The 12980-nt window shown below is 42.0% G+C and overlaps 1 protein-coding gene across 1 annotated transcript; it reads left to right on the forward strand.

The window, feature by feature from the left end:
* Positions 1-3974: 3974 nt before the first annotated feature.
* Positions 3975-11040, forward strand: klf6a (Kruppel like factor 6a). The gene is made up of 4 exons (XM_083901937.1): positions 3975-4293; positions 5760-6342; positions 7164-7287; positions 8226-11040. The coding sequence occupies exons 1-4, from the start codon at positions 4192-4194 to the stop codon at positions 8275-8277; spliced, it is 861 nt and encodes a 286-aa protein (XP_083758063.1). The 5' UTR covers positions 3975-4191; the 3' UTR covers positions 8278-11040.
* Positions 11041-12980: the final 1940 nt, after the last annotated feature.

Genomic DNA, 12980 nt, shown 5'->3' on the forward strand with positions numbered 1-12980 from the left:
GGGTCATCCTGTAATTGCTCTTTCCTGTGTCCACTGGCTGGGCTGGGATTACATAACAATGATAAAGCTGCGGACCTGGCCTTCCAAGATAAAAGCTGCCGTGCAGGACCTCGTGCATTCTCTAAATGCTTCATCTAAGAGGCCCTCTGAAGGAAGTGATTACTGCAGTGCTGCCCAGTAATGCTCCAGCGGGACCAGTCAGTGTGTACTCGGTTATTCATCAAACACGTACAGTGTAAAGCCTCGGCAACTTCGCAAACGCATGAATAATGAGCAGGCAGATTGCTCCGTGACGATAAGCTGTGCATTAGGTCACATTTCATGCGGTGACAAAAGATGCTTTCGCACTTCTTCGAAATGGACATGGACTTGGTGACTTTTTACTCTTCAAAGCAAAGTGTCCACTGGGTCCTGCAGGGACATAATGAATAGCCCCATTAGTAACATAAAAGCAAAGAAGAATTTCTCTCCAGGGCTACTGAGGCCAGCTCAAGGCTTCACAAGACATCCCATCGCCATATGACTAAATCAGATGCTATGGGTGACCAATATGGCCTCACAGCTGAGAGTAGCACAAAGGACACTCAGTTGTCTACTCAAACACAGTAACACAGTAACACCAAAATACTGCCTCTCTGGAGACAATGAGGCTCCTGTGTAGAACTTGTTGTTTATCTGGCCATGTTGTGCCAGGTTGCGGCGCAAGTTAACGCTCTGAACTTGTGCAAGAGCTGCAGGAAGAGATGTGACACGCAAGTGCTTCTGCAAAGAGGAAACGATAAGAATAAGTCGATGATGTCGTGCCACTGCCAAATATGCAATGGAATGTCACTGGAATGAAGGGCCATTCATGAGAGAAGACAGCCGAGTATCGCCAGACAATAGTGAAACTGTGAGCATCATTTAACCGCAGTGTGACGTTTTCTGTTTTCACTTTGATGAATGCCTCAGACTGAGGAGCAGAATCTGTCAACTTTAGATTCCACTTGTGTTTTGCCCTCTAAGGTTATATCTAAACATTCTGAAACAGCCCCACAAACACCAACATCCACAAACTCTCTTTTTCCTGCGGTCACACAGCTGGAGTCTGCGGGAAAACATTTAATTCTTAACGAGTCTAATATGTTTTTCGCCCTCACCTCTAAATAAACTGTATTCTTAAAGTTATAACACCACCTGACCTCTATTAAACATTAATGTATATAGGGCTATGGCCTACAGCTTTATAAAGAAGTAGAAATACATTTCTGTCTAATGATTTACTATAAATGTGTCACATGGTGAATACATTAACTCATTTATAGTTCATATTTTCTTTTTGTTATTCTTTTATGAGCCACGTCTAAAACATACAGTCTTAACCATGTGGCCTTAACAACCTGGGTGAAATAACTACAGTTCTGGGGTATTAATTACTGACTATAAATGAGTCGTATAATACATAGAAAATTGAGTAGTTTGATTCACTTCCACTTTTATTTTTATTTATTTTTTATTATTAATAATAATAATAATAATAATAATAATAATAATAATAATAATAATAACAATGCTATTACAATCTGCTTTTAATATTAATTACACCTCTTATAAGCATATAAGGATAGGATTATTATTTTTTTTTTTTTAAACTCATTACAAACTGCTCATGTACTCCTCAGCCTGTCAGTGGGTGAGTGGAAGACGTTCTTAAAACTCTTATGACACAATGACATCTTGCTGTGCATTAGTCACAGTGTCTTGGGACATGTTCTCACTGAGAGGAACTTTTAGAGGCTGATGTCAACACATGCACTTCTTCACTACACTTCCAGCTCTCAGTGAACTCATCCCCTTTAAAGTGCAGCGACCAAGTTCAGTACAGAGAGAGGATCACTCATCAGGCCCAGTGGCACCAGGAGTCATATGTAGTGTATGCCTCATTTCTTTTAAGCTTTATAGATATATACATAAAAAAAAGTTTTGAGAACAGCTAAATTACTGGCTGAGGTACATGGGTCTACTGCACTGTCCAACAGAATCAGAGGGGATATGCTGCATTCCATTTGTAGTAGGAGCTCGAAACGTCCAAGGTTACAGAACAGGGAACATCCTCCTGAATTTGGATTATTAAGTCGGGGCAATCTGACATACCTTGAGTTCAGGTTTCCAAGATGCATGACTGCCACCATTCAAATACTGCTACTTTTAGCATTGAGCACTTCTGTTGTATTCATTTCACAGTGAATCAGTCATACACATAGTAATGTTTTTACATGTTTTTACGATGTCTGTGTGAAATACAAAATACCAAGTAGAGCATTGTTATTGTCTAACACTGGCTAGCCTGACATACCACTGGGTTTCCGACTTCTTAACTGGAACGCAGTTAACTCAGGGGTGGTGTCACTCCCAGTTGCGGGTCTCAGTGTTAACGCATGGCCGTACAGTGGATTTTCATAGCTGCAAAACCTCAAACTTCAGTCCCGCTTTCCATTTAATGTTCCACTGTGTTAATCCACAGACAGATGGAAAACAACAGGGAAGTGAACTGACAGTCAGTGAGTGAAAGATCGGCCACAAACAGCTGTTTCCATGCTCCTCCCTCCCCCAGCTGGTGGTGATGAATTTTGAGAATCATTCACAAATTTAAATGATATTTAGCACCCTGCTACTTAATGTTAATAATTTAACAACGTGGCTCAAAAGGTTACCACGATAAAACTATTCATACCAGTCTATAAATGTATATCATGATAAATGTCCAATGAAACCATGCAACTGTGTTTTATTGTATTGTTTTTTTTTTATGGACAGAAAAATACACATTTCGCACATATGAGGTAAAACATTCATGTGTTCCTCAAATTATGTTTTGGTAGTGAAATAACTTTATCAATATAGAGGTTGAACAATATTTTTTCAACCTCTTTGTTGAAAAAAAACTCAACCTCTTGAGTTTTTTGTTTTTTTTAAGTCAGAGCAACTGATGGTTAATATGATGCTGTTTTGAGAGGTTTAGCTGATTTTATTTTTTATTTTTTAAATCCGTCCGATAAAACAGTTTGTTATTATTATAATTAATAATAATTATAATGATAATAATAATTGATACAGAAAATAGCTTCACTTATATGCTCCTTCTCTCAAATATTTGTCTGCCCTGCAATACAATAATATATTTCAAATAGAAACTAATGCATAAACAAAATTCTAAATATGATGATGAAACAGGCCTTCAAAAAAGTAATGTGTGGAACAAAATAACTTTTTTAAGTCGTTTTATAAAAAAAATATATTTTTAAAATAGGTTTAAAAAATCTGTTGGAGAGCTTTTCTGTATTGTATAGTATTATGTAAAACACGTACGTAACATGATGCTGTTTATGACTCTTAGATGATGTTTGTCCTAGTTTGTATCAACAAAGTGTGACGCTCTTATAAAAATATATATTCTTTGTGTGTCAGTGTTTTATTTTTGTGTGGCATTTTTTTTCATTTCATTTTATGATAAAAGAAGAAAGTTACTTCATCCTGGTGTCGGCACACATGTTTTCCAGAGCAGAGAGCGAACACTGTCGGCTCACAAGCGCTGTCTGTGGTCAAACATGAAGACTGTGCAGAAACTCAGCTCATCAGTCGCTTATATACACGGCTATAAATAAACAGCCAATCAGCGGCGAGCCACTGAGAGCAAACGCGCCAATTAAAACCGTGAAGGAAGCAAATTAAGCGAGAGCCGGGCCCTGATTGGTCGCCTGTGATATCATTTGCAAACCCTTACGCTGCTCGTCTCTGATTGGTCGCGGTTTCGCAGGCGTAACGCTGCCGCGAGGAGGGAGGAGGAGCTTGGACAGGAGGGAGGAGGAGGGAGGACAGTGAGGTTTGAATAGGGAAGTTTGCAGAGCGCAGTTGTTCCTCATCCAGTCCTGTGACGGTGTTTGCAAATACACAGAGCGAGAGAAGAAGAAGAGGAAGACGAAGAGGAAGAGGAAGAGGAAGAGGTAGAGGAGGGGGGACTGACGGACTGACGGACGCGGACCGAAGGCTTTTCGTCTCCTGCTGCTGCTGCTCAAACACAGTCGCCTGTTCAGTTGCGTCGCAGGAGGATCGCGCTTATTCTTCTTCTTCTTCCACTGAGGAGGTTTAAAAACTGACATATTCACATACACTATATCAGAACATCTCTAGTGCAGCTTTTTAATCGGGAAAATGGATGTTCTACCGATGTGCAGCATCTTTCAAGAACTTCAGATAGTTCACGACACGGGCTATTTCTCGGCTTTACCGTCACTGGAGGAGTACTGGCAGCAGGTGAATATCAGCTGGTTCTTCTCTTAAGTCTCTCTACAGGTTTTAGTTTGTGCATCAAAGCGGAACTGTTTTCTTTTTCTTTTTTTTGTTGCTTTAACACGGTCACTGGGAAGTTGCTATTACATAATAATACCATAATGTAAGAGTTGTGATCTCAGGTACATGATGCATTATCAGCGCGGTTTTGTGAAGTTTTTGTCAGACTGAAGTGGATCAGTGTGTCAGTCTGACAGCTGGAAGTCACAGCTCTGCCTCTGCGCTAAGATGAATGGAGAAGGAGAGAGAGAGAGAGAGAGACAGTGTGAGATGAAGCATGCTGCTGTATTTTCAGCATGATCTCTCATCATCTTCTTCTTCTTTTTCTTCTTCTTCTTCTCTTCGCTGGTGCTTTCAGGACACCAGAGCTGTTTTCACCTCCAGTGCGCGCTGCTGCTCAAATAAAGCAGGAAGTAAGAGTTTAAATTTAGTGGTTCAAACTCAAAAAGAGGCGGTGTTTGCTCAGGATCTCCCCACAGCTCATGAGGAAATCACATCATGTATTATATTTATATATGTACATATTATACATGATGTCATTTATATGTGTGTGTGTGTGTGTGTGTGTTTGTTTGTTTCCATAACATCAACTCTTAATGCAACACTATTTCCACTTTCTCTCTGTCTGTCTGTCTTGTTTCTGTTCCGTGTTGTTTATTATGTTTTAAATAAATCCATTCTGCTTCACCATGTGATTTGAATGGGCTCCTCGACATGATGCCACCAAATGTCAGCCATGCTACAACAAGCACAGCTGGAAGCATGCTGCTGCTGCTGCTGCTGCTGCTGCTGCTGCTGCTGCTGCTGCTGCTGCTGCTGTGTCTGCTGCTGTGTCTGCTGCTCATGGAGCCCAGAGGACGATATTTATTCCACATCTGCCTGTGTCCAAGCAACCTCTTCCTTTTCAACTTTGAACAGCCATCTGTAGTGAACTGGAGCTTCTTCTTCTTTTTTTTTTCCATTGTTGAGTGGCGGACACTAAGGAAGGATGTGATTGCATGTCAGTGGTACGCAATGAGGAAAGGCAGCTGAATGGCTCATGGTGGAGGAGGAAGTCGAGCGGCTTCCCTTAAAAGGACTCTCAAATTGGTTGAGTGCTGAAATGAGAGTGCATGCTCAGTGGTCGGGCTGCACTCAGTTTGGGGGTGAAAGGAAGTAAACGGGGGGTCAAATGACAGCAGGTCAATCTGAGATGGCAGGTACATTGATACAGTGAGCGAGATGACGCTTGATTTTTGTGCAAACGTGCACTGTCTATTTGTGAAGAATCAAAAATAGTGAAAAAGTTACATAATAGAAGATAAAATCAGCAATTATTTTTGCTTTTGAAAGAGAAAGTGAATATGTACAAGGGAATATGTGCTCTAAATGAATCTCCTCGTCAGGTGTGCAGTTCATCAGTTCTCACTCTCATGTTTTCATTCCACCAGACATGCTTGGAGTTGGAGCGCTACCTGCAGAGCGAGCCTTACGTCTCCACCTCCGATCTCAAGTTCGACAGTCAGGAGGACCTCTGGAGCAAGCTGATCTTGGCCTGTGGGGACAAGGCCAAGGCCGAGTCCGACCCAAAGTTGCCCACAGCCCACGATGAGGACAATCAGGATAGCCAAATCTTGGATACCAACAGTGTGAATTCAGACGCCAGCAGCGAGGCCTCCGACAGTTCCGAGGAGCTCTCACCCACACACAGCTTTACCTCCAATCCCCTGGGCTCTGTCTTGGTTGGCTCTGGACCTTTTAGCCCCTCCGTGATTAGCACTCCCCCGTCCTCGCCGGAAGCCAACTCTGAACCCGGTGCCGTCACGAATGGCTGGGCCGCCACACACGGCGAGTTGCACTTGCCGGTCAAAATCAGGAGCGGCGGTGTGGTTAAGACTGTGGACAAGACGGGACTCACCTGCGGGGACGCGTCCCCGGACGGCAGGAGGCGCGTACACAGGTGTCACTTCAACGGTTGTCGCAAGGTTTACACGAAGAGCTCCCACCTCAAAGCACACCAGCGCACTCATACAGGTGAGATCGGACACCGTATGTGTGGAATGTCTGAGCTGAAATAGGAACTTAAAGTCGTTTTTCTTTAAGTTCATGCATGAAAGTTGAAGAATTTGCGTTTTTATTGAGCAGTGAAGTGGTTCTGTCATGGTAAATGTATTGTCCATGCATTTTGTAATGTAATTAAAGGCCCACGTTGCTCGATGTCCTCAGCTGGAGGGTTTGTGCGTATTAGCTCTGCATGGCTGGATACCTAAACTGTGACCTAATCTTTCTGGAATGTGACTCACTGAGCCAGTGAGTGAGTGAGTGAGCAAGCGAGGGAGGGGAGAGAGAGAGGGAGGGGGAGGGGTTGCACATGGCAGATAAAAGGACTTCAAAACAGATTGAGTTTCACCATGGGAATGGGGTGAATGGTTGTTGGGGGGGGGGGCAAGGGGGCCCCTGAGTGGGAGGCCTCTGAATGGTCATTTGAGTGTTTTTCTTGTTTTTGTTTAGAGGCGTAAATTTGCACGTGTTTTGTTTTAGTGAAAACATGCATGTGTGTATGGCATGTTTGTAGCCACGCTGCATTGCTGTTAGCATTCTTAGCATGGTTCATAAATAGAGCTAGTGGTCGAACAGGTTTAGCAGAATCCGGGTCTTGAATGACCTGTCGGCACTCGTGTCATGTGGCCTGGCCCCGAGGGTGATTGATTTGAATTTATTTAAATGACAACAGTGTGGGGCCTGACCAATCATCAGCCTCTGCAATAAACATGGTGTGTGTGTGTGTGCGTGTGTGTGTTTGTTTAATGTTAGGCTCAACTCATTCTCACTCATCTCCCATTTTTCCACCGTAGGTGAGAAACCATACAGGTGTTCATGGGAGGGCTGCGAGTGGCGTTTTGCACGAAGCGACGAGTTGACCAGACACTTCAGGAAGCACACTGGGGCAAAGCCATTTAAATGCAGTCACTGTGACAGGTAAGGCTGACATGTAGTACATCAACAAGGACCGTGAACACACCCACACACCAATGCCTCTTCATTCAGGAAGCATATGATCATGTACTGAAATGCCAAATATGCTTTGGAACTGTGTCACCGTTGTCAAACGTACCACCCAGTTTCATGATAACACATTTGTCTCTTTTAAATATGGCTTTTGTGGAGACAGTTAATATTGACCTATACACCATATCAGGTTTCACAGAAGTCTGATATTTGATTTGGATTATAGTCATATTTGCACATTCAATTTTGCATCTGCATTTAACCTTATTAGACACCAATAGTGACCACAAGTTATGTTTAATTTTCCTTTTAAATGTCCAGGTTGATGTGTATCTCAGGAAGTGAAAAAAACTGATTTGTTGCCTGACTTGTCATTTTTGGCCATAACAAATACATTATCAGTCGGGTGTTTTCAATTAAGACTCTGGGAACTGATTCAAGAAAAGCTTTATTTTCAATGACAAAAAAGCACGAAAAAAGCCGTCGAGCAAAACAATTAAAATTGAAAGTCAATCAATCGACAGTTACAAGTCAAAAGTGGACGTGATGAAGTCGTGCACCGCAGGCATTTTGACAGGCCACATAAGGAACAGCACTGGTGTAAATAATTAAATAAGACATGGCTGAGTTCCATTTAGTTTCCTTAGTTTCAGGGGTGCATGGCTCACTCTCACACTGTCCTGACATATATAAATCGAACAGAAGCATCATTAATTAGGAATTGGCTCTTCCTACGCAAACATGTCAAAATGGCTGCTGAGATTGTGCTCAGTTTGTTGCTTCAGTTGCACAAGTCCCCCATCTGCCTTTTTTTGAGGCATCTGTGTTTAAAATAAATTCAACAAAAAGCTTATTTCGCTCAGTGCATCATGTCTGACTTCCTGCCCTCTTCCACTCTCTGTCCCCAGATGTTTCTCCAGGTCTGACCATCTGGCTCTTCACATGAAGAGGCACATCTAGAGCAGGGGCGAGCACCAACCGAGCAATGCAGCGAAGGGTGAACGTGTTCTTTTTTTCCTTTCTTTTTTTTTTCTTTTAAAGAAGAAAAAAAAACAAACGCCGTCTCCCGACGTGTCTCTTGGTTGAACTGTCCCAGAGCAGAGTAGCGGGAGTGTGTTCCAGCCAAAGCATGCCGTTTTGCACCATACTGAAACCCAGTGCCTCCGGGACCTCTCTTTGGAGAAAGGCGCTCTGAAGGTTGTCTGTTGCAACAAGAGGACAAAATCATAGATGGGGAAGAATTAGATTCCATTTTAGAAGGACTTAAACTCACACAAAAAAGACAAAAAAAAAAAAAAAAGACACACAAATGGAGTGAATGATTTGTATGTATGGTGCATGATGTTTTGGGGACATCTCCCGGACAGCAGATACACTGGTACTTTAAAAACCTGTCTGAGGTAAAGCATGTGTGCACTGTGAATGTCTGAGATTGGACACCGAGCCGCCGCGGAGAAGCAGGAGAAGAGGTGGATTGGTGGATGGAGGAAGCGGGGCTGGTACCAATGTTGCTGTGGACTGAATGGGTTTCTGCAGGAAACTTTTCCTCTCGTGTTTCCCTGGTGGCAGAGTTGAGGACGACGCAGGGAGGAAGTTCCTGCCTCTCTGTCTGGCACCCAGACTTAAGGGAGAGAGGGGGGTGTCTCCAGTTCTTTGGATTGGAGGCCTTGGTTTCGACCAGAGAGACAGAGAGGGAGTTGACGTGTCACCTTCTGGTCAGTGACCCAGGACCAAAAACTACCCCCAATGTCCGCCCCCATGGCACTGTATGACAGGAGCTTTTTTTTTTTTTTTTTTTTAATTTTTTTTCGGTGTTTTTGGTGCAGCTACTAAATGTGCAATGTGTTATGTAGCCTGGTTTCTTTTTTTCTTCTTTTTTTTTTTACACGCTACAAAGCTCATTTGTAGTCGAATTGTATAAGCTGTGTGCTTAGAGGTATAACACAACTATACTATAACTTCAGTATCATAGACAGGTGTTGCATGGTTCTAGGGTTTGTTCACTTCCTGTTTCCACTGTAATCAGGACTGCAAATAGTTTCAATAAAAGTGCAGCTAAAAATGCGAAAAACGGTTAAATGTTACAATATTGTACATAAAGCCTTGATGATTTCCTCTCATTTTTAATGACATCATCCACTTCCTCCTCTCGGGTTTGTCATCTGGCCGGAGATTTCACCACTTGCTTGCTCATTTCCTCATTCATCCTAAGCCTTGAGGACTGATTTTGATTTTTTGTACTTTCTTTTCTATCTAATAATGCACTGTTGACCTTAATGGTGCCTTATGCAAGTGACTTGACCCTGTGGTGGCGCTTGTTTTTTTGCTCCCCTCGGGAAGTCACATTTGTTGTATGGGTGATTTGACAAGCTTGATTAAGGCTCAATTACACATTAACTCACACCCCTTTTGTGCCGTAATGGACGCTGCCACCGTCTATTGCGATGGTTAATTGTGTTGTTAAATTGTAAATGTCCAAAAAAAAAAGAACCTCTTTTACCATTCACTTGCCTTTTTTTGAATCAGAAAGGCAGTTCAGTTGATGTATATCACAATAATGTAAAAAAAAAAAAAGACAAAAAAGACAAATGCTGTATGTGTGGAGCACTTAAATTCATTTATTAAAGCTGTTAACTACTGTGTAGTATGTACTCACGTCCATCACACTCGGTTCCAAGGTACAAAACAACCAGACTTGGTTACCTAACAGTTTTCTTTTCTCTCACAGTTCATCCAGTGCTGCTCCTTAAATCTGTATCCCTCCACATGAACACACCATCCTCTCCTGTCCCCGCTCCGTCCCCGCGAGTGGGACCGAAGAAAAAGCTAAAGATTTATTGTAATTAACAGGCTGCAGTCAGACAGGCCTCGCCTTGTTCTGCCTCACAGTAATGAATTGCTAAAGGCTTTGTTGGCATGGAATCTGTCACAGACTGCTGACTGTGTAGGTTGGTTATTGACCTGTCTGGGGAGCGTTGTTTTAGCCAAGCTGCAACAGTATTATGAAAACCACAGCAGCGAGGGTAGAGGAGATATAGATCAAGCATCGAACGTTGCACGTGGAAATTTGACAAAATAAAAACACACACGATGGTGTTTGTATCATATTTTTTGTTTTACTGGAGGTGGATGGATACAGGATTTAAGGTGGAGACAAAAATGAGTGTGGGATTCTCCTTTATTACTGCTTCTGAATACAGCAATCTGTGTCACCTACCCCCGATCAGCGCCCTCGCTGTAGGAAATCCGATGTTGCGGCAAGTTGCACAGTGGCACGCTACAACATATGGATTTCAGATCAGCGGGTGAAAGAGACACGATGAGTACAAACTTGAAACTGCTTGCTTGCGATAGATCGGGGAGTGCTGGCATTGCCTTTTGTGGGCAAAGAGAAGGAACATCCATTCTGTGAAAACAGCAGCCAATACTGTTCCAAGTGGTAATTGAGCCTTGATTTAGCCCCATGTTAGCTCGCATCTATTACACTTTCCATCATCCTTTTTCATCCCACTGCCCCATCTCTTCTGTCATGCACACACACACACACACGCACACACACGGCTCTTTGTTCTCAACTGAATCTTTGTATAAAAAGAAAAAAAAAATACAACTTTTGTAAAATTGTTATGTTTTTGCTTTATGAAATTTTTATTTGAAATTGTTTTGCAAAATTGTTATATTTCTGTATGAATGTATTTTTTATTGGAATAATAAGAAATTCTTATCTGACTTTGGCTTGCTAACTTTGTATCATTTGTTCATTCTCCTCAGTTGTGCTTCATTATTGTGAAAGCCCCCTTTTCTTCCTTTATTATTGCCTGTGGGAGGTTTGCAGATTGTTGAGAGGTTGAATGGCCACATTTCAGCTTCACCCTGCCCTCCAGTAAAATGGACCAAATTAGATTAGGGCCAGGGTGTGAGCACCAAGGGTGCATTTCTGACATTTTGAATTGGTCACTTAAAAAAACAAATGAGAAACAGAATGCAGAAGACGGTCTTTGTAAAACCTTTACTCCCTCTGGACTTAAATATAGGGTTGGGTATCAAACTTCAATACTTATGTGGTATTGATTGAACTTAGGGCTGGGTATCGAACTTCCTCTGTATCACCAGATATTGAAAAAGTGTGGTAATTAGATGTCAAATTTCAGTATCAAAGGACCTAATCTCATCAGACTGAGCTCATTCCCCAAATTAGAAGAGGAAAACGCATGTGTGTGTGTGTGTGTGTGTTGTGCTGGCACTTAATGAATGAACGTGTGTCAAGAAGATCTAAAGTGCAACTATGAGAGAAGATATTTTCAGACCAGTCTAAACTAAAGTTTACTGTACTGTGTAAAGTAAAAAATAAAAAAAAATTGCATTAATTAAATTGATATTGAAAAAACTATTGTTCAGTAATCAGTATCAAAGTCCAGATATAGGTACTGTATCAAACATTTTTAATCAATACCTCGCCCTACTTTCAAATGAGGAATGACATTTTCAGGAGAAACCTGACGCAGTCCTGTTGCAAACATTCAAATATACCTTCTTCTTATACGCAACACTCACTTTCTGCGAAAAGTTTCCGTAAAACCCCACTGCAGTGGTTTCAATCCTGCAAACGACCGACCGTTCACTCCTTAGAGTGAGCCAGCTCTCATCAAAGCAGTATAAATAATTTATCTCCATCTCTTACAGCCCATGGCATTTAATTAGAAAGCCGCTTTTATACATTTGTTAGATAATTACTCTACTTGACACAGATAATGATACCAAACAGCAGTGGATAAAGCAAAGAGCCTGCTTTTAGTTGGAAACTAACAAGAAAACAAAATATATAAAAATAAACCTAACTAGCTGTCTGCTCCCCTGCTTAAAGTGATGACCTAGAATGGGCAGGCAACTTATTAGCTCCTCTGATTTCCAGTAAAAGCCCTGTGGTTTATAAATGATGTCTTGCCTGCAGTTGGTAATTAAGCTTGCTCTGGAGAATCCCCACTTTGGAGTGGTGAAGAATGTTGTTTTTGCCTCAAATGCCGAAGCTCCTTGATCTCCCATAACTGCCGCCCCACTTGATTTGTCAACTTCAAATGTACCTGTGATGCATAATGCATGGCTGAAGAGCAGTGCGGGAATCAGAGAAGCACTCCATGTCCACACTCCTCAGTCAACCTGCTCTTGGAGAAAATCCTGCAGGCTCAGATTCTTGCCTTTAACCTCTGAAGTTGGCATCAGGAACGTGTTGCATTTCATTTCCACACAGCTGAGTCACATCCTGATGAGAGACACCGAGCATCCTCTTGTGAGGTGGATAAAGTTTCTCGTAAATGTGGTGCTAAGATTGCATTTTTTTTCCCCTTTGATGTATGCAGAGATCACATCCTCCAGATGCTTTCCCACACTGATACTGTAACTCCGAGTAAACCCATGTGGATTACTTGGAACAATTATTCACTTGTAGATGTTAGCGTCTTGTATCCCCGGAGAGGTTTTGTACACGTAACGACTAATCACCAGTGGGAACTGCACACGTCAGTTTAATCAAGTACTTAAAGGAGCAATAGGCAACTTTTGTGTCTTGAGCTGTTACGGTTCAGTCGCTGTCAGAGAAAACTTGTTTCTATCAAGTTTTGTCAAGTTCTTTGGGGGGTTTCCATTAGGAATAGTATAATACCTAC

The sequence above is a fragment of the Microchirus variegatus genome (assembly GCF_963457635.1).
Source record: "Microchirus variegatus genome assembly, chromosome: 15".
Lineage (NCBI taxonomy): Eukaryota > Metazoa > Chordata > Actinopteri > Pleuronectiformes > Soleidae > Microchirus > Microchirus variegatus.